This window comes from Oncorhynchus tshawytscha, unplaced genomic scaffold (genome assembly GCF_018296145.1).
Source record: "Oncorhynchus tshawytscha isolate Ot180627B unplaced genomic scaffold, Otsh_v2.0 Un_scaffold_1_pilon_pilon, whole genome shotgun sequence".
In the NCBI taxonomy this organism is placed as follows: Eukaryota; Metazoa; Chordata; class Actinopteri; order Salmoniformes; family Salmonidae; genus Oncorhynchus; species Oncorhynchus tshawytscha.
In genome coordinates this window covers 85,224-112,572 of record NW_024609676.1, presented here as the reverse complement: position 1 = coordinate 112,572, position 27,349 = coordinate 85,224, and the positions used below count along the sequence as shown (strand labels likewise).

Sequence of the window (27,349 nt, the reverse complement as noted above, 5' to 3'; positions counted from 1 at the left end):
GCTACACACAGGCAGATCCGCACGCTGCACAGGCAGATCCGCACGCTGCACACAGGCAGATCCGCACGCTGCACACAGGCAGATCCGCACGCTGCACACAGGCAGAGACCCGCACGCTGCACACAGGCAGATCCGCACGCTGCACACAGGCAGATCCGCACGCTGCACACAGGCGATCCGCACGCTGCACACAGGCAGAGACCCGCACGCTGCACACAGGCAGAGACCCGCACGCTGCACAGGCAGATCCGCACGCTGCACACAGGCAGATCCGCACGCTGCACACAGGCAGATCCGCACGCTGCACACAGGCAGATCCGCACGCTGCACACAGGCAGATCCGCACGCTGCACACAGGCAGATCCGCACGCTGCACACAGGCAGATCCGCACGCTGCACACAGGCAGATCCGCAAGCTGCACACAGGCAGATCCGCAAGCTGCACACAGGCAGATCCGCACGCACAAACGCACGCACGTCTGTAAAGTTCCACTTTTAAACCTCTGATAAAGATGCAGACAGATTTCTTACAAACTTCTGAATATTTCCTCAAACTGATGTCACACACAGACAACATAGAGAGGAAAATAATCCCCTATATGGGCATCGATTGCCAGTCATGGAGTATAAGCCATAATGTCAGTTCCTTATGAACAATGCCACAAACAGGCCTTGCGAAATACGACGTCCTGCTTGAAAGTGATTGGGTACTTACAACATTCTCTCAACTGTAGTGGACCACAGACAGAGAGGTACCAGTGGAGATGCATATCAAAGCAACTACTCAACTACTAGTAATCATACAGTAGATATTACCATTAGGAGTCAGTTAGAAGGGTAATCATAAGTAAGTTAATACTATATGTAAATGCTACAATAATTTATATTACAATAAGAGGTCAGACAGACTGAATTTGAAGTTGATTCATTGATTGATTTGGGTAATCATTGATATTCGGTACGGTTAGTTAAGATGGCAAACTACGTCAACAAACAGGTGATTGAATTAAATGAAGTTACTGAAGAAAACAGGAACAAAGCAACGAGGAGCGTGAAGAGTGAGACCCAACTCTCAGGTAAGGACAAAGAATTCTGTGTATCTTATTCTCTCTCACACACACTGTAACACACACCTAACAATGCAAACACACACTAATACCACATAATAGAAAAACACTTCTTCTTCTTCTTCTTCTTCTGGGTGGTTCAGTTGGTACGGAGCTTCGGGTTCAAAACCTGCTGTGGTCAAGTTCACCAAAATGTATCAATTCAATGTATTTTTCACTTCAGTTTTAAAAATGAGGAACTATTTATATACGAATATTTGAAAATAACCATTTTTAAACAACAGCACAGTGGACACCCGCCGGGGTTGTAAAAATGTAACCACTCTCAAATTCATAGACAGAGCTCTCATAGACAGAGTTTTCAAGGACTGATCACCCTGGAGATTAAAATTATCGTTTCAAACATCTGAGGCTACACAGTGTTTGTTTACAATTCCATGGTAGAACAAACTTATATTTTGGGTCCTGATGGGTTTAGAAACTAAGTTCATAGAGCATTTACGTTTTAAGTTACATTCTTCAGAATCAATGGGGAAATATCATTCATTTAAATGTAAAAAAAAAGTGATTTACGCAGATTGCCCATGTAAACCATGCTACAGCAATCGCAGATTGCCCCTTTAAATCATGCTACAACAATCGCAGATTGCCCCTTTAAATCATGCTAAAGCTGCATGTAATTTCTTCACACAGTAGCTTCCTGTTTTCAGAATTGAGATGACAGCACTCTTGAGGAAACACTTGCTGCCAACCCTAAATCAAGGGAAAACCAATGGCGCAATGGAAATGTTTGTTTCTCAAAGTTCGAATCATAATTGTTAGTGATGTAGGAGGATGTGTGTTGTGTTTTAATCATAGTCATTAGTGATGTAGGAGGATGTGTGTTGTGTTTTAATCATAGTCATTAGTGAAGTGGGACAATGGTGTGCGTGTTCCTTTGCAGATGGAAGAACAAGACTCTACAGGATGGCTGCTGTGTGTTTAGGAGTGCTGTGTGTTCTACAAGTCATTCTCAACATCTCCCTGAGACTGGCTTTCTGTGAGTGAGGTTGTATCCCAAAAGACACCCTACTAGGGGAATGGTCAATAGCAATGCTTTTAATAGTGATTTGGGATGCATTTGGAAAGTATTCAGACCCCTTGACTTTTTCCACATTTTGTTACAGCTTTTCTCTAAAGATGTATTTTATCCTCATCAATCCACAACACAACACAATAGCCAAAAACGACAAAGAATTATTAGAATGTTTTACAATTTATTAACAATGAAAAACTGAAGCACCTTTGGCAGCGATTACATAATCAAGTCTTCTTTGGTATGGCATTCAGGCCAAAAAGTTCATTCTTGGTTTTATCAGAGCAGAGAATCTTGTTTCTCATTGTCTGAGAGTCCTTCAGTTGTCTTATGGCAAGCTCCAAAAGGGCTGTCAAGTACGTTTTACTGAGGAGTGGCTTCAGTCTGGCCACTCTACCATAAAGGCCTGATTGGTGGAGCGCTGCAGAGATGATTGTCTTTCTGGAAGCTTCAAAAGAGGAACTATGGAGCTCTGTCAGAGTGACCATTGGGTTCTTGGTCACCTCCCTGACCAAGGCCCTTCTCCCCCGATTGCTCAGTTTGGCCGGGCAGCCAGCTCTAGGAAGAGTCTTGGTGGTTCTAAACTTAATCCATTTAAGAATGATGGAGGCCACTGTGTTCTTGGGGACCTTCAGTGCCGCAGAAATGTTTTGGTACCCTTCCCCAGATCTGTTCCTCGACACAATGCTGTCTGGGAGTTCTAATAATTCCTTTGACCTCATGGCTTGGTTTTTGCTCTGACATGCACTCTCAACTGTGGGACCTTATATAGACAGGTGTGTGCCTTTACAAATCATGTCCAATCAATTGACTTTACCACAAGTGGAGTCCGTTCCAGTTGTAGAAACATCTCAAGGATGAACAATGGAAACAGCATGCACCTGAGCTCAATTTCGAGTCTTATAGCAAAGGGTCTGAATACTTTTTAAAATATGGTTAAATTAAATTAAACAAAATTGTGTTAGTCACATGCGTTGAATATACAACAAGTGTAGACCTTACAGTGATATATGCTTACTTACGAGCCCCTAACCAACAGGGCAGTTTAAAAAAATACAGATAAGAATAAGAGATAACAAGTAATTAAAGAGCAGCAGTAAAAAATAACAATATATGCAGGTGTGTGCCGGTACAGAGTCAATTCACGGGGGCACCGGTTAGTTGAGGTAGTATTTACATGTAGGTAGAGTTAATTAAAGTGACTATGCATAGATGACAACAGAGAGTGGCAGTGGTGTGGAGAGGGGTGGGGGAGGGGGCAATGCAAATAGTCTGGGAGGTCATTTGACTTGATGTTCAGGAGTCTTATGGCTTGGGGGTAGAAACTGTTTAGAAGCCTCTTGGACCTAGACTTGGTGCTCCGGTACCGCTTGTAGTATGGTAGCAGAGAGAACAGTCTATGACTAGGGTGGCTGGAGTCTTTGACAATTTTTAGGTCCTTCCTCTGACACTGCCTGGAGGTCCTGGATGGCAGGAAGCTTGGCCCCAGTGATGTACTAGTCTGCTCGCACTACACTCTGTAGTGCCTTGCGGTCGGAGGCCGAGCAGTTGTCACACCAGGCAGTGATACAACCAGTCAGGATGCTCTCGATAGTGCAGCTGGCCCCCGTGTTGAGGATCAGCGTGGCAGATGTGTAGTTGCCTACCCTCACCACCTGGGGGAGGCCCGTCAGGAAGTCCAGGATCCAGTTGCAGAGAGAGGTGTTTAGTCCCAGGGTCCTTCGCTTATTGATGAGCTTTGAGGGCACAATGGTGTTGAACGCTGAGCTGGGGTCAATGAATAGCATTCTCACATGGGTGTTCCTTTGTCTAGGTGGGAAAGGGCCGTGTGGAGTGCAATAGAGACAGCATCATCTGTGGATCTGTTGGGGCGGTATGCAAATTGGAGTGGGTCTAGGGTTTCTGGAATGATGGTGTGTATATGAGCCATGACCAGCCTTTCAAAGCACTTCATGGCTTCAGCAGGATGGAATTATGGTCAGATTTGCCAAATGGAGGGTGAGGGGAAGCTTTGTATGTATCTCTGTGTGTGGAGTATAGGTGGTCCAGAGTTCTTTTCCCTCTAGTTACACATTTAACATGCTGATAGAAATTTGGTTAAGTTTGCCTGCATTCAAGTTCCCGGGTACTAGGAGCGCATTCTCTGGATGAGTGTTTTCTCGTTTGCTTATGGCGGAATACAGCTCAGTCAATGCTATCTTAGTGCCAGCCTCTGACTGTGGTGGTATGTAAACAGCTACAAAGAATATAGATGAAAACTCTCTCGGTAGGTAATGTGGCCTGCAGCTTATCGTGAGAAACTTTACCTCAGGCCAGCAATAGCTCGAGACTTCCTTAGATATATTGCACCAGCTGTTGTTTTGCAAAATACATAGACCGCCGCCCCTTGCCTTACCAGATTCCGCAGTTCTATCCTGCTGGTACATCGTATAGCCAGCCAGCTGTATGTTGATATTGTCTTCATTCAGCCACGACTCCGTGAAGCATAATATGTTATACATTTGATGTAAATGTATAAGATGTTATACATTTACAAAAATGTACAAAACCTGTTTTTGTTTGTCATTATGAGAATTGTGTGTAGATTGATGAGGAAAAACAATATTTGAATCTATTTTAGCATAAGGCTGTAACAAAATGTGGAAAAATGAAAGGGTTCTGAACACTTTCTGAATGCACTGTACTGCATTACGTTTGACCAGGACCCATAGGACAGATATGTTTTTCATTATCACACCATAGATCTGTACTCACAAAGCAAGGATCACAATTCAGACTTGACATTACACAACGTGTGGGACCAGTAGTTTGACAATATTGTTGACACACACAAAAAAAATATTGATTTCATTATTACTGAAACAGGATCCAAGTGGTGTATATAAAGATCCAGTAGATTTGGAAAATTGGAGGCCTATTACACTTCAGTGTTGTGATGCAAATATTCTAGCTAACTGCTTGGCACATAGAAATAAAAAAGGTTTTGACAGTTACTATTCATCCTAATAAGACAGGTTTTTTACATGGACGATACATTGGAGATAATATAAGACCAGTGCTGGAAACAATAGAATACTATGAAATGTCGGAAAAACCAGGTGTGCTTTTCATAGCTGATTTTGAAAAGGCTTTTGAAAAAGTACGACTGGAGATTATATATAAATGCATGGAATATTTCGATTTTGGAGAATCTCTTATAAAATGGGTTAAAGTTAGTAACCCTAGGTGTAAAAGAGTAAATAATGGCTACATCTCAGAAAGTTTTAAACTGTCAAGAGTAAAACAGGGTTGTCCACTATCGAGCATATCTATTTATTATTGCCATCAAAATGTTAGCTGTTAAAATTACATTCAACAACAGGGATTAGAAATTCATGGCTTAAAAACAAAGGTGTCATTGTATGCTGATGATTCATGCTTTATTTTAAAACCAGAAATCCTTCCACAGCCTCATAAACAATCTAGACACTTTTTCTGTCCTCTCTGTATTAAAACCAAATGATGAAAAGTGTACTATATTATGTATTGGATCACTAAAAAATGCAACTTTTATATTACCGTGTAGTTTACCAATAAAATGGTCTGACGGGGATGTGGACATACTCGGAACACAAAACCCGAAAGAAAGAAATCTCACTCCAATCAATAGGAAATTAATAGAAAGTAAGCAAAAATAGATAAGATCTTGTTATCATGGAAAGGAAAATACCTGTCTATTTGTGGAAAAATCATCCTGATGAACTCTTTAGTCATATCACAGTTTAACTATGATATTTTATTGGAATGGCAAGCCAGACAAAATTAAAAGGGCCTATTTATATCACGAACATCAATTTGGAGGGCAGAAATGATTAAATACAAAAGTTATACTTAAATCTGAAATGGTTGTCCAGCAAATTACTGTAGTAACAATGTCTCACCCCATGTTCAAGAATGGCCTTTTCCCTTTATTCAGATTGCAGCTGCTCACTTCCGGTTATATTAAAGTGTAATCATCTCCAAAATATCATTATTTTTTAATCAAGCCTTAGAAGGTTGGTTGCAATTTCAGTTTAATCCATCTGAAAAGAAAGAACAAATAAATCAAGCAATATTGAGGTTAAATTCAAATATACTAACTAATAAAAAAAAACATATTTTTCGATAAAATGTTCAAAAAAGGTATAATCTTCGTAAATGCTATCATGAATAGGACTGGTGGAGTTATGTCACACATGCAGATAACACAGACATGGAAATGTCTGCTCTAACCAAATGTACATACCAACTGATTGCAGCATTGCCACAAAAATGGAAGAGGTAAGTTGAAGGGGGAAAAAGTACAGAACTTGTCTGTCGGCCCTGCATTAAAAACACAAAAATGGTTAAAGAAGTTTGTGATAAATAAAGTAAAAGGACCAAAAAACAGCTGTGCATATAAATGACAAAATAGTGGGGAAGAGACTTTCAATGTACCAATTCCATGGCACACGGTTAATGAATTGACAAACAAAACAACGCCGGATTCAAAACTCTACTGTTTCAATTTAAGTGATCGTACAACATTTTTGCAACCAATATAATGTTATTTATATGGGGGATACAATCTTCCCAGCTCTGCAGATTTTGCTGCAAGGAGGCAGAGTCATTAGATAATTTAATTTGGTACTGTCCTTATGTAGCTCGTTTTTGGTCACAGGTCCAGGAATGGCTGAAGAATGGCAAAATTTACCTAGAACTAACGCTGCAGATAGCAATACTGGGTAATTTGAATCGATTGAGTCAATCGATCAATACTATAAATTATAGAAAAATGTTTCTTTAATTTACAATCTCTAGAAACTATGAGAATAGAAAGGTTCTGTACTTTTTTGAAGCATCACAGCACAGTTGAAAAATATATTGCAAATAGAAATCCCTAATGGATGGTTTTAAGAGATTGATGGGAGAAGTTGAATGGAGCTAAAGGAAGGGACCAATAACAAACGTAAAACATACAGGGTCTGTAAAATGTAAATAGGTTCAGAAATGTTGTGAAATAGAGCAGGTACAAATATACAGTGGGGCAAAAAAGTATTTAGTCAGCCACTAATTGTGCAAGTTCTCCCACTTAAAAAGATGAGAGGCCTGTAATTTTCACCATAGGTACACTTCAACTATGACAGACAAAATTTGAAGAAAAAAAATCCAGATAATCACATTGTAGGATTTTTAATGAATTTTCAAATTATGGTGGAAATTTGGTATTTGGTCACCTACAAACAAACAACATTTCTGGCTCTCACAGACCTGTAACTTCTTTAAGAGGCTCCTCTGTCCTCCTCTCGTTACCTGTTTTAATGGCACCTGTTTGAACTTGTTATCAGTATAAAAGACACCTGTCCACAACCTCAAACAGTCACACTCCAAACTCCACTATGGCCAAGACCAAAGAGCTATCAAAGGACACCAGAAACAAAATTGTAGACCTGCACCAGGCTGGGAAGACTGAATCTGCAATAGGTAAGCAGATTGGTTTGAAGAAATCTACTGTGGGAGCAATTATTAGGAAATGGAAGACATACAAGACCACTGATAATCTCCCTCGATCTGGGGCTCCACGCTAGATCTCACCCCGTGGGGTCAAAATGATCACAAGAACGGTGAGCAAAAATCCCAGAACCACACGGGGGACCTAGTGAATGACCTGCAGAGAGCTGGGACCAAAGTAACAAAGCCTACCATCACTAACACACTACGACGCCAGGGACTCAAATCCTGCAGTGCCAGACGTGTCCCCCTGCTTAAGCCAGTACATGTCCAGGCCCATCTGAAGTTTGCTAGAGGGCATTTGGATGATCCAGAAGAAGATTGGGAGAATGTCATATGGTCAGATGAAACCAAAATATAACTTTTTGGTAAAAACTCAACTCGTCGTGTTTGGAGGACAAAGAATGCTGAGTTGCATCCAAAGAACACCATACCTACTGTGAAGCATGGGGGTGGAAACATCATGCTTTGGGGCTGTTTTTCTGCAAAGGGAGCAGGACGACTGATCCGTGTAAAGGAAAGAATGAATGGGGTCATGTATCGTGAGATTTTGAGTGAAAACCTCCTTCCATCAGCAAGGGCATTGAAGACGAAACATGGCTGGGTCTTTCAGCATGACAATGATCCCAAACACACCACCTGGGCAACGAAGGTCCTGGAGTGGCCTAGCCAGTCTCCAGATCTCAACCCCATAGAAAATCTTTGGCGGGAGTTGAAAGTGTGTGTTGCCCAGCAACAGCCCCAAAACATCACTGCTCTAGAGGAGATCTGCATGGAGGAATGGGCCAAAATACCAGCAACAGTGCGTGAAAACCTTGTGAAGACTTACAGAAAATGTTTGACCTCTGTCATTGCCAACAAAGGGTATATAACAAAGTATTGAGATAAACTTTTGTTATTGACCAAATACTTATTTTCCACCATAATTTGCAAATAAATTCATAAAAAATCCTACAACGTGATTTTCTGGATTTTTTCTCTCATTTTGTCTGTCATAGTTGAAGTGTACCTATGATGAAAATTACAGGGCTCTCACATCTTTTTAAGTAGGAGAACTTGCACAATTGGTGGCTGACTAAATACTTTTTTGCCCCACTTGTAAATCTAACTGGATGGACATCAGAAATAGAGGAAGGACTGAAAACAAACTAAATATAACTTTTGTCATATAGATTGTGTCTGTAAAATATGTATAAACTTAAGGTAGAAACCTAAGTGTTAATGTGTATTAGTTTACTCCAATTGGGGGAGGGGTGATAGGATCTGTGGGGAATAATAAAGGTGTATTCTACAATGTGTATATGTATGTATGAATGTTTATGTATATTTTTACATGTGTATATGGGCATGTGTATGTAAATATGTAGATAGGTGTATATTTACCAAAAACATATATGGCGGATTGGAAATGATGCAGACAATTGCATTGATGGAAGCAATTATCTGTCCTCAAAAAAGCTGACCCCCCAAAAGTATTATAATAATGTTGACATTGTCCACAGAGATTTGAGTAACTATGGTAACTGGTGCCCTTGGCCTTGTATAAGTCACTGAACATGGTGAACAATGTAAACACCACAACCAGTAATAGGACCCTATCCTCTTTAAAGGGCACTACTTTTGACCAGGGTACATAGGGCTTTGGTCCTCGGTTCTGCACTACAAAAGGAATAGTGTGGTATTTGGGACGCATTACATGCAGGAACCTCTTTGTTTTTCAGCTGGCTATAACGAAAAGAGGAACCAGTTAGAGAACTGTTACAACACCACTGGTCTGGTGCAAGACAGAAACCAGCCAGATACCAGTAGTGGTATCATTGACCTGTGTACAGACAGAGACCAGCTGCAGAAGGAGAGAGACCAGTGTCAGACGAACATGAACCAGCTAGAGAGGGAGAGAGACCAGTTACTGAGGGAGAGAAACCAGTTGCTGAGGGGCAGAGACCAGTCAGTTACCAGTAGTGGTATCATTGACCTGTGTACAGACAGAGACCAGTTGCAGGAGGAGATAGACCAGTGTAAAAATAACATGAACCAGCTAGAGATGGAGAGAAACCAGTTATTGAGGAACAGAGACCAGGCACAGAATACAGATAGCAAAAACCAGTTACAGGAGCGTTATAATGCCCTGACTAGAGACAGGGACATTTTGAGAAACAGGGTCAGTGTTCTGACCAATGAGAAGGTGGCGCTGGAGAAGAGGCTCTCTGAGCATGGTAAGTAGTCAAGTCAGTCACTAGGGCTGTATCCCTCTTCTCTACCTTTCATTCTCCAGTCTGACTTCAAAGATAGTAAATGTAAATCTGTGACACTCAGAATAGTATGATATGTTACGTTTGGTATGTTTACATAAGATAGAAGGTTACTTACTTGCAAAAACAAAAGGAGGAAGGATGGGTGGCCATATTATATTATGCAACCGTCTAACAACCCAAAGGTTGCGTGTTCGAATCACATCATGGACGACTTCAGTATCTGTAACTTATTAGCAACTGTGCAACTACTTGACACTTTTGAACTACTTTGCCATAATATACTTAGCATGTCAGCTAACCATTCCCTTAACTCTAACCCGGAACCCTAACCTTAATATCTTACCTAGTTTAGGTTAGCAACCTAGCCACATAGCTAACATTAGCTACAACAAAGTGAAAACATTTCATAAGTAACTGATGATTGACATCAACAAAATAAAACACACCATGTGAAATGTAACATATCATACTAAATGGAAGGAGACAGATTTATGTTTACCATGTTACGTCCAGGGTGGAACCTGCAGTGCACACCAATCAAGGATTCACCAATAGTTAAATGACAATGTAAAAAATATTCAATACAATAAACAAGTGTTATATATTTCACATATTATTTACATTTCTTCATCAGGGATAAACATTTGTCAGAAAATCAGAAAAACTTGTCCAGACGGTTGGAGGCTGTGGGGATCCAGCTGTTACTTCCTGTCTACTGAGATGAAAACCTGGGAAGAGAGCAGACTGGACTGTCTGAACAGAGGAGCAAACCTGGTGATCATAAACAGCAAGGAGGAACAGGTGAGTGAGAGAGTGAGGGAATCAAACATCTCTTGGTCAGTGATGTATCTTACAGTATTTAACACATGTGGTCTTTAGTAGTTGACAATATCAGTATCTTTCTCATGAACAGGAGTTTCTCTTTGGCCTCAATAAGGGAGCCTGGATTGGTCTGTCTGACTCTGTTACTGAAGGGACCTGGAAATGGGTGGACGGCACACCACTGACCACCCCAAGGTAAGAGACTACTGTTCTATAATAACACTGACCACCCCAAGGTAAGAGACAAATGCTCTAACACTGACCACCCCAAGGTAAGAGACTACTGCTCTAGTAACACTGACCACCCAAAAGGTAAGAGACTACTGCTCTAATAACACTGATAACCCAAAGGTAAGACACTACTGCTCTATAATAACACTGACCAGAACAAGGTAAGAGACTACTGCCTATAATAACACTGACCACCCCAAGGTAAGAGACTACTGCTCTGGTAACACTGACCACAGTGTAAGGAGTTCAAGGTGAGATTTGATCCTCCAGATGTTTGGAGACTTTTAACAAATGACATATTGCTTCAAATCATATTTCCATTCATAGATGTCATTCCACGAGCACTGAAGATATATCATAGAAACCAAGTACTATTTGCACATTAACATTTTATACAAAATAATACAAATAAAGTTGCGTTTGTTGGTTCCAAGCTTGACTGTTTACTTTGACCTCTTTTGTTGATTTTTGCTCTGACTGTAAGCAATGGCTCTCTTGCACTGGTTGTATGTACACACTCAATAAACACTACCCACACTCACTAGAATCTACCCACACACTCACTAACATCTACCCACACACTCGCTAGAGTCTACCCACATTCTCAATAAACGCTACCCACACACTCGCTAGAATCTACCCACATTCTCAATAAACGCTACCCACACACACTCTTAGAATCTACCCACACTCGCTAGAATCTACCCACACACTCGCTAGAATCTACCAACATACACACTCGCTAGAATCTACCAACACACTCGCTAGAATCTACCAACACACTCGCTAGAATCTACCCACACACTCGCTAGAATCTACCCACACACTCGCTAGAATCTACCAACATACACACTCGCTAGAATCTACCAACACACTCGCTAGAATCTACCAACACACTCACTAGAATCTACCCACACACTCGCTAGAATCTACCCACACACTCGCTAGAATCTACCCACACACTCGCTAGAATCTACCCACACACTCGCTAGAATCTGCCCACACACTCGCTAGAATCTGCCCACACACTCAATAAACGCTACCCACACACTCGCTAGAATCCACCCACACACTCACTAACATCTACCCACACACTCGCTAGAATCTGCCCACACACTCGCTAGAATCTACCCACACACTCGCTAGAATCTACCAACACACTCGCTAGAATCTACCAACACACTCGCTAGAATCTACCAACACACTCGCTAGAATCTACCAACACACTCGCTAGAATCTACCCACACACTCGCTAGAATCTACCCACACACTCGCTAGAATCTACCCACACTCACTAGAGTATACCCACATTCTCAATAAACGCTACCCACAGACTCACTAGAATCTACCCACACACTCACTAGACTCTACCCACACACTCACTAGACTCTACCCACACACTCACTAGACTCTACCCACACACTCACTAGAATCCACCCACACACACTCGCTAACATCTACCCACACACTCGCTAGAGTCTACCCACACACTCAATAAACACTACCCACACACTCGCTAGAATCTACCCACACACACACACACACACTCGCTAGAATCTACCTACACACTCACTGGAATCTACCTACACACTCACTGGAATCTACCCACACACACTCGCTAGACTCTACCCACACACACACACTCGCTAGAGTCTACCCACACACACACTCGCTAGAATCTACCCACACACACACTCGCTAGAATCTACCCACACACACGCTAGAATCTACCCACACACACACACACACACACTCGCTAGAATCTACCCACACACACACTACACACACACTCGCTAGAATCTACCCACACACACACTCGCTAGAATCTACCCACACACACACACTCGCTAGAATCTACCCACACACACACACTCGCTAACATCTACCCACACACACACTCGCTAACATCTACCCACACACTCGCTAACATCTGCCCACACACTCGCTAACATCTACCCACACACTCGCTAACATCTACCCACACACTCGCTAACATCTACCCACACACTCGCTAACATCTACCCACACTCACTAACATCTACCCACACACTCACTAGTCTACCCACATTCTCAATAAACGCTACCCACAGACTCACTAGAATCTACCCACAAACTCACTAGACTCTACCCACACTCACTAGACTCTACCCACACACTCACATCCACCCACACACTCGCTAGAATCTACCCACACACTCAATAAACACTACCCACACACTCAATAGAATCTACCCACAAACTCACTAGACTCTACCCACACACTCACATCCACCCACACACTCACATCCACCCACACACTCGCTAGACTCTACCCACACACTCGCTAGAGTCTACCCACACACTCGCTAGAATCTACCCACACACTCACTAGAGTCTACCCACACACACACACTCGCTAGAATCTACCCACACACACACACTCGCTAGACTCTACCCACACACACTCGCTAGTCTACACACACACTCGCTAGAATCTACCCACACACTCGCTAGAATCTACCCACACACTCAATAAACGCTACCCACACACTCGCTAGACTCTACCCACACACTCGCTAGATTCTACCCACACACTCGCTAGACTCTACCCACACACTCGCTAGACTATACCCACACACTCGCTAGACTATACCCACACACTCGCTAGACTATACCCACACACTCGCTAGAGTCTACCCACATTCTCAATAAACGCTACCCACACACTCGCTAGAATCTACCCACACACACACACTCGCTAGAGTCTACCCACACACTCGCTAGAGTCTACCCACAGTCTCAATAAACGCTACCCACACTCGCTAGAATCTACCCACACACTCGCTAGAATCTGCCCACACACTCGCTAGAGTCTACCCACACACTCACTAGAGTCTACCCACAGTCTCAATAAACGCTACCCACACTCGCTAGAATCTACCCACACACTCGCTAGAATCTACCCACACACTCGCTAGAATCTACCCACACAGTCTCAATAAACGCTACCCACACTCGCTAGAATCTACCCACACACTCGCTAGAATCTACCCACACTCGCTAGAATCTGCCCACACACTCGCTAGAATCTGCCCACACACTCGCTAGAATCTACCCACACACTCGCTAGAATCTACCCACACACTCGCTAGAATCTACCCCACACGCTAGAATCTGCCCACACACTCGCTAGAATCTACCCACACACTCGCTAGAATCTACCCACACACTCACTAGTCTACCCACAGTCTCAATAAACGCTACCCACACACTCGCTAGAATCCACCCACACTCACTAGAATCCACCCACACACTCGCTAGAGTCCACCCACACACTCGCTAGTATCCACCCACAAACTCGCTAGAATCTACCCACAAACTCGCTAGAATCTACCCAGTCTCAATAAACGCTACCCACACACACGCTAGAATCTACCCACACACATTCGCTAGAATCTACCCACACTCGCTAGAGTCCACCCACACACTCACTAGAATCCACCCACAAACTCGCTAGAATCTACCCACACACTCGCTACCGTCTACCCACAGTCTCAATAAACGCTACCCACACACTCGCTAGAATCTACCCACACACACACGCTAGAATCTACCCACACACACGCTAGCATCTACCCACACACTCGCTAGAATCCACCCACACACTGCTAGAATCCACCCACACACTGCTAGAATCCACCCACACACTCGCTAGAGTCCACCCACACACTCGCTAGAATCTACCCACACACTCGCTAGAATCTACCCACAGTCTCAATAAACGCTACCCACACTCGCTAGAATCTACCCACACACACTCGCTAGAATCTACCCACACACTCGCTAGCGTCTACCCACAGTCTCACAAACGCTACCCACACACTCGCTAGAATCTACCCACACACACACGCTAGAATCTACCCACACACACGCTAGAATCTACCCACACACTCGCTAGAATCCACCCACACACTGCTAGAATCCACCCACACACTGCTAGAATCCACCCACACACTCGCTAGAGTCCACCCACACACTCGCTAGAATCTACCCACACACTCGCTAGAATCTACCCACAGTCTCAATAAACGCTACCCACACTCGCTAGAATCTACCCACACACACTCGCTAGAATCTACCCACACACTCGCTAGAGTCTACCCACAGTCTCAATAAACGCTACCCACACTCGCTAGAATCTACCCACACACACGCTAGAATCTACCCACAGTCTCAATAAACGCTACCCACACTCGCTAGATCTACCCACACACACTCGCTAGAATCTACCCACACACACACACACTCGCTAGAATCTACCCACACACACACACTCGCTAGAATCTACCCACACACACACTCGCTAGAATCTACCCACACACACACTCGCTAGAATCTACCCACACACTCGCTAGAATCTACCCACACTCTCGCTAGAATCTACCCACACTCTCGAATCTACCCAGAATCTGCCCACACTCTCGCTAGAATCTACCCACACTCTCGCTAGAATCTACCCACACTCTCGCTAGAATCTACCCACACTCTCGCTAGAATCTACCCACACTCTCGCTAGAATCTACCCACACTCTCGCTAGAATCTACCCACACACTCGCTAGAATCTACCCACACACTCGCTAGAATCTACCCAAAGTCTCAATAAACGCTACCCACACACTCGCTAGAATCTACCCACACACTCACTAGAGTCTACCCACACACTCGCTAGAATCTACCCACACTCACTAACATCTACCCACACACTCGCTAACATCTACCCACACACTCGCTAGAATCTACCCACACACTCGCTAGAATCTACCCACACACTCACTAACATCTACCCACACACTCGCTAGAGTCTACCCACATTCTCAATAAACGCTACCCACACACTCACTAGAATCTACCCACACACTCGCTAGAATCTACCCACACACTCACTAGAATCCACCCACACACTCATCTACCCACACACTCGCTAGAATCCACCCACACACTCACTAACATCTACCCACACACTCGCTAGAGTCTACCCACATTCTCAATAAACGCTACCCACACACTCGCTAGAGTCTACCCACACTCTCAATAAACACTACCCACACACTCGCTAGAATCTACCCACACACTCGCTAGAATCTACCCACACTCGCTAGAATCTACCCACACACACGCTAGAATCTCTACCCCCACACACTCACATCTACCCACATTCTCACTATCTACCCACACACTCACTAGACTCTACCCACACACACACTAGAATCCACCCACACACTCACTAACATCTAGCCACACACTCACTAACATCTAGCCACACACTCATTAGAAGAATCTAGCCACACACTCACTCACTAGAATCTAGCCACACACTCACTCACACTCACTAGAATCTAGCCACACACTCACTCACTAGAATCTAGCCACACACTCACTCACTAGAATCTAGCCACACACTCACTCACTAGAATCTAGCCACACACTCACTCACTAGAATCTAGCCACACACTCACTCACTAGAATCTAGCCACACACTCACTCACTAGAATCTAGCCACACACTCACTCACTAGAATCTAGCCACACACTCACTCACTAGAATCTAGCCACACACACTCACTAGAATCTAGCCACACACACACTCACTAGAATCTAGCCACACACTCACTAGAATCTAGCCACACACTCACTAGAATCTAGCCACACACTCACTAGAATCTAGCCACACACTCACTAGAATCTAGCCACACACTCACTAGAATCTAGCCACACACTCACTAGAATCTAGCCACACACTCACTAGAATCTAGCCACACACTCACTAGAATCTAGCCACACACTCACTAGAATCTACCCGCCACACTCACTAGAATCTAGCGCCACACTCACTAGAATCTAGCGCCACACACTCACTAGAATCTAGCGCCACACACTCACTAGAATCTAGCGCCACACTCACTAGAATCTAGCCACACTCACTAGAATCTACCCACACACTCGCTAGAGTCTACCCACAGTCTCAATAAACGCTACCCACACACGCTAGAATCTACCCACACACACACACGCTAGAATCTACCCACACACTCGCTAGAATCTACCCACACTCTCGCTAGAGTCTACCCACAGTCTCAATAAACGCTACCCACACACTCGCTAGAATCTACCCACACACACGCTAGAATCTGCCCACACACTCGCTAGAGTCCACCCACACTCGCTAGAGTCCACCCACACTCGCTAGAGTCCACCCACACACTCGCTAGAGTCTACCCACACACTCGCTAGAATCTACCCACAGTCTCAATAAACGCTACCCACACTCGCTAGAATCTGCCCACACACACTCGCTAGAATCTACCCACACACTCGCTAGAGTCTACCCACACACTCGCTAGAATCTACCCACACACTCGCTAGAATCTACCCAGAGTCTCAATAAACGCTACCCACACTCGCTAGGATCTACCCACACACACACACACACACTCGCTAGAATCTACCCACACACTCGCTAGAATCTACCCACACACACTCGCTAGAATCTACCCACACACTCGCTAGAATCTACACCCACACACTCGCTAGAATCTACACCCACACTCGCTAGAATCCACCCACACACACACTCGCTAGAGTCCACCCACACACTCGCTAGAATCTACCCACACACACACTCGCTAGAATCTACCCAGTCTCAATAAACGCCACCCACACTCGCTAGAATCTACCCACACACACACTCGCTAGAATCTACCCACACACTCGCTAGAGTCCACCCACACACTCGCTAGAGTCCACCCACACACTCGCTAGAATCTACCCACACACTCTAGAATCTACCCAGTCTCAATCTACCCACACACTCGCTAGAATCTACCCACACACTCGCTAGAATCTGCCCACACACTCGCTAGAATCTACCCACACACTCGCTAGAGTCTACCCACACACACACTCGCTAGAGTCTACCCACAGTCTCAATAAACGCTACCCACACACTCGCTAGAATCTACCCACACACTCGCTAGAATCTACCCACACACACTCGCTAGAATCTACCCACACACACTCGCTAGAATCTACCCACACTCTCGCTAGAATCTACTCACAGTCTCGCTAGAATCTACCCACAGTCTCAATAAACGTTACCCACACACACTCACTAGAGTCTACCCAGTCTCAATAAACGCTACCCACACACCCACTAGAGTCTACCCACAGTCTCAATAAACGCTACCCACACACTCGCTAGAATCTACCCACACACTCGCTAGAATCTACCCACACACTCGCTAGAATCTGCCCACACACACTCGCTAGAATCTACCCACACACTCGCTAGAATCTACCCACACTCACTAACATCTACCCACACACTCGCTAGACATCTACCCACACACTCGCTAGAATCTACCCACACACTCGCTAGAATCTACCCACACACTCGCTAGAATCTACCCACACACTCACTAGAGTCTACCCACATTCTCAATAAACGCTACCCACACACTCACTAGAATCTACCCACACACTCGCTAGAATCTACCCACACACTCACTAGAATCCACCCACACACTCATCTGCCCACACACTCGCTAGAATCCACCCACACACTCACTAACATCTACCCACACACTCGCTAGAGTCTACCCATCTCAATAAACGCTACCCACACACTCGCTAGAGTCTACCCACATTCTCAATAAACACTACCCACACACTCGCTAGAGTCCACCCACACTCGCTAGAGTCCACCCACACTCCCACACTCGCTAGAGTCCACCCACACACTCGCTAGAGTCCACCCACACACTCGCTAGAATCTACCCACAGTCTCAATAAACGCTACCCACACTCGCTAGAATCTGCCCACACACACTCGCTAGAATCTGCCCACACACTCGCTAGAGTCCACCCACACACTCGCTAGAATCTACCCACACACTCGCTAGAATCTACCCACAGTCTCAATAAACGCTACCCACACTCGCTAGAGATCTACCCACACACACACACACACACTCGCTAGAATCTGCCCACACACACTCGCTAGAATCTACCCACACACACACGCTAGAATCTACCCACACACTCGCTAGAATCCACCCACACACTCGCTAGAATCCACCCACACTCGCTAGAATCCACCCACACACACACTCGCTAGAGTCCACCCACACACTCGCTAGAATCTACCCACACACACACTCGCTAGAATCTACCCAGTCTCAATAAACGCCACCCACACTCGCTAGAATCTACCCACACACACACTCGCTAGAATCTACCCACACACTCGCTAGAGTCCACCCACACACTCGCTAGAGTCCACCCACACACTCGCTAGAATCTACCCACACTCGCTAGAATCTACCCACAGTCTCAATAAACGCTACCCACACTCGCTAGAATCTACCCACACACACTCGCTAGAATCTGCCCACACACTCGCTAGAATCTGCCCACACACTCGCTAGAGTCTGCCCACACACTCGCTAGAGTCTACCCACAGTCTCAATAAACGCTACCCACACACTCGCTAGAATCTACCCACACACACTCGCTAGAATCTACCCACACACACTCGCTAGAATCTGCCCACACACACTCGCTAGAATCTACCCACACTCTCGCTAGAATCTACTCACAGTCTCGCTAGAATCTACCCACAGTCTCAATAAACGTTACCCACACACTCACTAGAGTCTACCCAGTCTCAATAAACGCTACCCACACACCCACTAGAGTCTACCCACAGTCTCAATAAACGCTACCCACACACTCGCTAGAATCTGCCCACACACTCGCTAGAATCTGCCCACACACTCGCTAGAATCTACCCACACACTCGCTAGAATCTGCCCACACACTCACTAAATCTACCCACACTCACTAACATCTACCCACACACTCGCTAACATCTACCCACACACTCGCTAGAATCTACCCACACACTCGCTAGAATCTGCCCACACACTCACTAGAATCTACCCACACACTCACTAACATCTACCCACACACTCACTAGAGTCTACCCACATTCTCAATAAACGCTACCCACACACTCACTAGAATCTACCCACACACTCGCTAGAATCTACCCACACACTCACTAGAATCCACCCACACACTCATCTACCCACACACTCGCTAGAATCCACCCACACACTCACTAACATCTACCCACACACTCGCTAGAGTCTACCCACATTCTCAATAAACGCTACCCACACACTCGCTAGAGTCTACCCACATTCTCAATAAACACTACCCACACACTCGCTAGAATCTACCCACACACTCGCTAGAATCTACCCACACTCGCTAGAATCTACCCACACACACGCTAGAATCTACCCACACACTCACATCTACCCACATTCTCACTAGAATCCACCCACACACTCACTCACTAGAATCTAGCCACACACTCACTCACTAGAATCTAGCCACACACTCACTCACTAGAATCTAGCCACACACTCACTCACTAGAATCTAGCCACACACTCACTAGAATCTAGCCACACACTCACTCACTAGAATCTAGCCACACACTCACTCACTAGAATCTAGCCACACACTCACTCACTAGAATCTAGCCACACACTCACTCACTAGAATCTAGCCACACACTCACTCACTAGAATCTAGCCACACACTCACTCACTAGAATCTAGCCACACACTCACTCACTAGAATCTAGCCACTCACTCACTAGAATCTAGCCACACACTCACTAGAATCTAGCCACACACTCACTAGAATCTAGCCACACACTCACTAGAATCTAGCCACACACTCACTAGAATCTAGCCACACACTCACTAGAATCTAGCCACACACTCACTAGAATCTAGCGCCACACTCACTAGAATCTAGCGCCACACTCACTAGAATCTAGCGCCACACACTCACTAGAATCTAGCGCCACACACTCACTAGAATCTAGCGCCACACTCACTAGAATCTAGCCACACTCACTAGAATCTACCCACACACTCGCTAGAGTCTACCCACAGTCTCAATAAACGCTACCCACACACGCTAGAATCTACCCACACACACACACTCGCTAGAATCTACCCACACACTCGCTAGAATCTACCCACACTCGCTGGGAGTCTACCCACAGTCTCAATAAACGCTACCCACACACTCGCTAGAATCTACCCACACACACGCTAGAATCTACCCACACACTCGCTAGAGTCCACCCACACTCGCTAGAGTCCACCCACACTCGCTAGAGTCCACCCACACACTCGCTAGAGTCCACCCACACACTCGCTAGAATCTACCCACAGTCTCAATAAACGCTACCCACACTCGCTAGAATCTACCCACACACACTCGCTAGAATCTACCCACACACTCGCTAGAGTCCACCCACACACTCGCTAGAATCTACCCACACACTCGCTAGAATCTACCCACAGTCTCAATAAACGCTACCCACACACTCGCTAGGATCTACCCACACACACACACACACACTCGCTAGAATCTACCCACACACACTCGCTAGAATCTGCCCACACACACACGCTAGAATCTAGCGCCACACACTCACTAGAATCTAGCGCCACACACTCACTAGAATCTAGCGCCACACTCACTAGAATCTAGCGCCACACTCACTAGAATCTAGCCACACTCACTAGAATCTACCCACACACTCGCTAGAGTCTACCCACAGTCTCAATAAACGCTACCCACACTCGCTAGGATCTACCCACACACACACACACACACTCGCTAGAATCTACCCACACACACTCGCTAGAATCTGCCCACACACACACGCTAGAATCTAGCGCCACACACTCACTAGAATCTAGCGCCACACACTCACTAGAATCTAGCGCCACACTCACTAGAATCTAGCCACACTCACTAGAATCTACCCACACACTCGCTAGAGTCTACCCACAGTCTCAATAAACGCTACCCACACACGCTAGAATCTACCCACACACACACACTCGCTAGAATCTACCCACACACTCGCTAGAATCTACCCACACTCGCTAGAGTCTACCCACAGTCTCAATAAACGCTACCCACACACTCGCTAGAATCTGCCCACACACACGCTAGAATCTACCCACACACTCGCTAGAGTCCACCCACACTCGCTAGAGTCCACCCACACTCGCTAGAGTCCACCCACACACTCGCTAGAGTCCACCCACACACTCGCTAGAATCTACCCACAGTCTCAATAAACGCTACCCACACTCGCTAGAATCTACCCACACACACTCGCTAGAATCTACCCACACACTCGCTAGAGTCCACCCACACACTCGCTAGAATCTGCCCACACACTCGCTAGAATCTACCCACAGTCTCAATAAACGCTACCCACACTCGCTAGGATCTACCCACACACACACACACACACTCGCTAGAATCTACCCACACACACTCGCTAGAATCTACCCACACACACACGCTAGAATCTGCCCACACACTCGCTAGAATCCACCCACACACTCGCTAGAATCCACCCACACTCGCTAGAATCCACCCACACACACACTCGCTAGAGTCCACCCACACACTCGCTAGAATCTACCCACACACACACTCGCTAGAATCTGCCCAGTCTCAATAAACGCCACCCACACTCGCTAGAATCTACCCACACACACACTCGCTAGAATCTGCCCACACACTCGCTAGAGTCCACCCACACACTCGCTAGAGTCCACCCACACACTCGCTAGAATCTACCCACACTCGCTAGAATCTACCCACAGTCTCAATAAACGCTACCCACACTCGCTAGAATCTACCCACACACACTCGCTAGAATCTACCCACACACTCGCTAGAATCTACCCACACACTCGCTAGAGTCTACCCACACACTCGCTAGAGTCTACCCACAGTCTCAATAAACGCTACCCACACACTCGCTAGAATCTACCCACACACACTCGCTAGAATCTGCCCACACACACTCGCTAGAATCTACCCACACACACTCGCTAGAATCTACCCACACTCTCGCTAGAATCTACTCACAGTCTCGCTAGAATCTACCCACAGTCTCAATAAACGTTACCCACACACTCACTAGAGTCTACCCACAGTCTCAATAAACGCTACCCACACACCCACTAGAGTCTACCCACAGTCTCAATAAACGCTACCCACACACTCGCTAGAATCTACCCACACACTCGCTAGAATCCACCCACACACTCGCTAGAATCCACCCACACACTCGCTAGAATCCACCCACACACACTCGCTAGAATCTACCCACACACACACACTCGCTAGAATCTACCCACACACACACACTCACATCTACCCACATTCTCAATAAACGCTACCCACACACTCACTAAACGCTACCCACACACTCACTAGAATCCACCCACACACTCACTAGAATCTAGCCACACACTCATTAGAAGAATCTAGCCACACACTCATTAGAAGAATCTAGCCACACACTCATTAGAAGAATCTAGCCACACACTCATTAGAAGAATCTAGCCACACACTCATTAGAAGAATCTAGCCACACACTCATTAGAAGAATCTAGCCACACACTCATTAGAAGGATCTAGCCACACACTCATTAGAAGGATCTAGCCACACACTCACTCACTAGAATCTAGCCACACACTCACTAGAATCTACCCACACACTCACTAGAATCTACCCACACACTCACTAGAATCTACCCACACACTCACTAGAATCTACCCACACACTCACTAGAATCTACCCACACACTCACTAGAATCTACCCACACACTCACTAGAATCTACCCACACACTCACTAGAATCTACCCACACACTCACTAGAATCTACCCACACACTCTGTAACGGTTTTGACTTGAGGTTATTATTTATAGGGGTGCCAGGTAGGTTGTGCCTACCAGAGAAAACATTGGTTTCTCCTTTTAGTTTGGGTGGGAATGAGTCCCATCTGGTCCGTCAAGTCTACACCAATACAAAGGACTTATGTAAAAGTCAGGATGGAAATAAACTTTTCATAAACCCTTAAAACATTGGAAAGAACTTCAAAAAAAACTATATTATTTTGCGTGGGTTGTATTAGCAACAACAATGATTACACACACACACACACACACACACACATATAATAATAATAATATCACAATGAGCTCTAGTTCCTCCAGAAATGTCCTGTACCTTGGGCCTAAAAAGAGTCCAGCCCGGTAAAGGAGTTCAGTGAACTCAAGTGACTTTTGTCACGCAATGATTGTCCGTTCATTCCGTGTAGCGTAAACCCAGTATTAAACATACAATCAATATAACAATTATTTTACCACAGAACTTTAAAGCGTATCGATTCTTACTAAGTCCTCAACTACAACTAACTACATAAATCACAGTATACATCACATCAAAACAAATGAAATACCGTATACAAAAAGGTGGTAGTCAGTCGGTCAGTCATACAATCCAATCAGCCAATAGATCTCCAGCGGAGAAAGGCCACGAAGAACGGAGAGGTGTAGTCCACGGACGCAAAGAGTGGATCCGATCCTGGGTAAACTCTCTCAGGCTACAAAACACACGTTTAACGGCAACAAAACAAACGGAATAGAGAAGCTTCGGCACTGAGGGTTGAACACATCCTCATTCACGTCTCCATCACAACCCCACTTTTGCGCAGCTGATGCTGGCTATTTAATTGGGAATTAAAGGGAAAGCGCCCTATTGGAAGGAGCTGCACTGAGACGGTTCAGAATAATTCAGGGCCGTCACAACTCGCTAGAATCTACCCACACACTCGCTAGAGTCTACCCACATTCTCAATAAACGCTACCCACAGACTCACTAGAACCTACCCACACACTCGCTAGAATCTACCCACACACTCACTAGACTCTACCCACACACACACACTAGAATCTACCCACACACACACACTCTACCCACACACTCGCTAGAATCTACCCACACACTCGCTAGAATCTACCCACACACTCGCTAGAATCTGCCCACACACTCGCTAGAATCTGCCCACACACTCGCTAGAATCTACCCACACACTCGCTAGAATCTACCCACACACTCGCTAGAATCTACCCACACACTCGCTAGAATCTGCCCACACACTCGCTAACATCTACCCACACACTCGCTAACATCTACCCACACACTCGCTAGAATCTACCCACACACTCGCTAGAATCTACCCACACACTCGCTAGAATCTACCCACACTCGCTTGACTCCACCCACACACTCACTAGACTCCACCCACACACTCACTAGACTCTACCCACAAACTCAAACACTCAGATATCCTATCATTGATACTCCCACACACACACACACTACACACACACACTCAAAACACACACACACGCATATTGATGTCACACACTCACACATACACAGCTTCACACTTTTCACATGCAGTGCTGCTACTCTGTTTATCTATCCTGATTGCCTAGTCCCCCTTAATGACCTCAACTACCTCGTACCCCTGCACATAGACTCGGTATACCTTGTTGTTGTTATTTTATTGTGTTACTATTTCCTTTTTCTATTTAGCTTTTTATCTAACATTTTAACTCTGCATTGTTGGGAAAGGACCCCTAAGTAAGCATTTTACATTCAAGTCTACACCTGTTGTATTCAGAGCATGTGACAAATCAAAATGTTTATTATTTTATTTTCTCTGTCTTCTTTACCCTGTAGTTACTGGTACTCACAGCAACCTGATAATGGTGGTGACAACCCAGCAAATGGGGAGGAGGACTGTGTTGAGATGAACACAGAAACCTGGCTTCCTGTAAAGGCATGGAATGACCAGTCATGTTTTAACAATCGTTACTGGATCTGTGAGAAAAGGGTTTAACATCACCATGACAACAGAGGAGACTGGTGGGAGGGCAGGCGGGCTCATTTTAATTGCTGAATGCAATTTATGGACCGGTATCAAACGCATCAAACATATTTTAAACACGTTTGGCTCCTTTTCCTGAATTCCATTCCATCCTTTACAATGAGCCTGTCCTCCTACATCTTCTCCCACCAGCCTCTTCTACATGACACCATACTGTAACACAGATACAGATACCTGCGCAGCCTAAATGAAGTGGCTTGCACTCTTGGCCTCGAACGCTAGCAGTGAAAATTTGGCAGAAACATAACACTGTGTCTCACATCTTACTGCTTTCTTCAGTGCGCTGTGCTCTCCTCACACCAAATAATCAACACTTTTTAATATTCATTCAATGAATTCATGATTGCATTGTCAAAGAAAGCCCAGTTCGAGTGGCGTCATTTTTCTCTATAGTTTAAGAATCTGTAGACATACTGTAATCTGTAAAATAATTGTATTCAATGTTTTTAATATAAACATGTTATGTGTTTTGCCATAGGCTTGTGATTTTTCCATGATCAATTATTACATAAATTGCTTTAATAAGAAGAACTAAGGCACAGATAAAAAAATAAAGGAAAAATGTCCTTTACAAGGTCTTCCAGCTTCCTGATTGAATGTGATTGGATTGTTAAAACAGTGTGACCTGGACACACACAGAGGGCAGAGCAGTACTGAATTGGCACACACACACACACACACACACACACACACACATTGTGTTCTGTGAAGTTCACCTTTTAAACCCCTGATTAAGATGCAGACAGATGTTCTTCATACACTTCGAAATAACTCCTCACACTGATGTCACACACAGACAGTATTTAAAAAGGCCATCGGTGGCACAGAGAGAGATAGAGTCAAAATGTGAACTCCATTTGAAGGCTGGAAAAGCCACAAACAGGCCTGTCAAAGTGATAGGATGAAAGACTGCGCTCCTCATTACTTGTTGTCATGCATCATGTTATATCACTCTGTTTAGAATATCCTGTTAGGTCTACCAACTTCCTTCTTGAAGGTGATAGGATTCTTAATACATTCTAATCAACTGTAGTGGACCACAGACAGACATCAGAGAGGTACCAGTGGAGATGCATATCAAAGCAACTACTCAATTACTAGTAATCATACAGTAGATATTACCATTAGGAGTCAGGTAGAAAGGTAATCATACAGTAGATATTACCATTAGGAGTCAGTTAGAAAGGTAATCATACAGTAGATATTACCATTAGGAGTCAGTTAGAAAGGTAATCATACAGTAGATATTACCATTAGGAGTCAGTTAGAAAGGTAATCATACAGTAGATATTACCATTAGGAGTCAGTTAGAAAGGTAATCATACAGTAGATATTACCATTAGGAGTCAGGTAGAAAGGTAATCATACAGTAGATATTACCATTAGGAGTCAGTCAGAAAGGTAATCATACAGTAGATATTACCATTAGGAGTCAGTTAGAAAGGTAATCATACAGTAGATATTACCATTAGGAGTCAGTTAGAAAGGTAATCATA

The 27,349-nt window shown here is 44.8% G+C and overlaps 2 protein-coding genes across 2 annotated transcripts in view; one reads left to right on the top strand and one right to left on the bottom strand.

Annotated features, from left to right (window-relative positions):
* Positions 1-27,349, bottom strand: part of LOC112239123 (C-type lectin domain family 4 member M-like) — a 192,036-nt gene that overhangs the window by 116,966 nt on the left and 47,721 nt on the right. The gene's annotated exons all lie outside the window — the stretch shown is intronic.
* LOC112239119 (C-type lectin domain family 4 member M-like) lies at positions 691-26,431 on the top strand. The gene is made up of 6 exons (XM_024407627.2): positions 691-1,076; positions 2,011-2,106; positions 9,372-9,866; positions 10,540-10,706; positions 10,819-10,922; positions 25,646-26,431. The coding sequence occupies exons 1-6, from the start codon at positions 974-976 to the stop codon at positions 25,803-25,805; spliced, it is 1,125 nt and encodes a 374-aa protein (XP_024263395.1). The 5' UTR covers positions 691-973; the 3' UTR covers positions 25,806-26,431.

Bases quoted from the DNA above. Each gene is read 5' to 3' on its own strand.
- LOC112239119 (XM_024407627.2), top strand. From the start codon at position 974: ATGGCAAACTACGTCAACAAACAGGTGATTGAATTAAATGAAGTTACT. The intron at 2,107-9,371 runs GTGAGTGAGGTT...TTTGTTTTTCAG, and splicing joins CTCCCTGAGACTGGCTTTCT to CTGGCTATAACGAAAAGAGG. The intron at 10,707-10,818 runs GTGAGTGAGAGA...TCTCATGAACAG, and splicing joins TAAACAGCAAGGAGGAACAG to GAGTTTCTCTTTGGCCTCAA.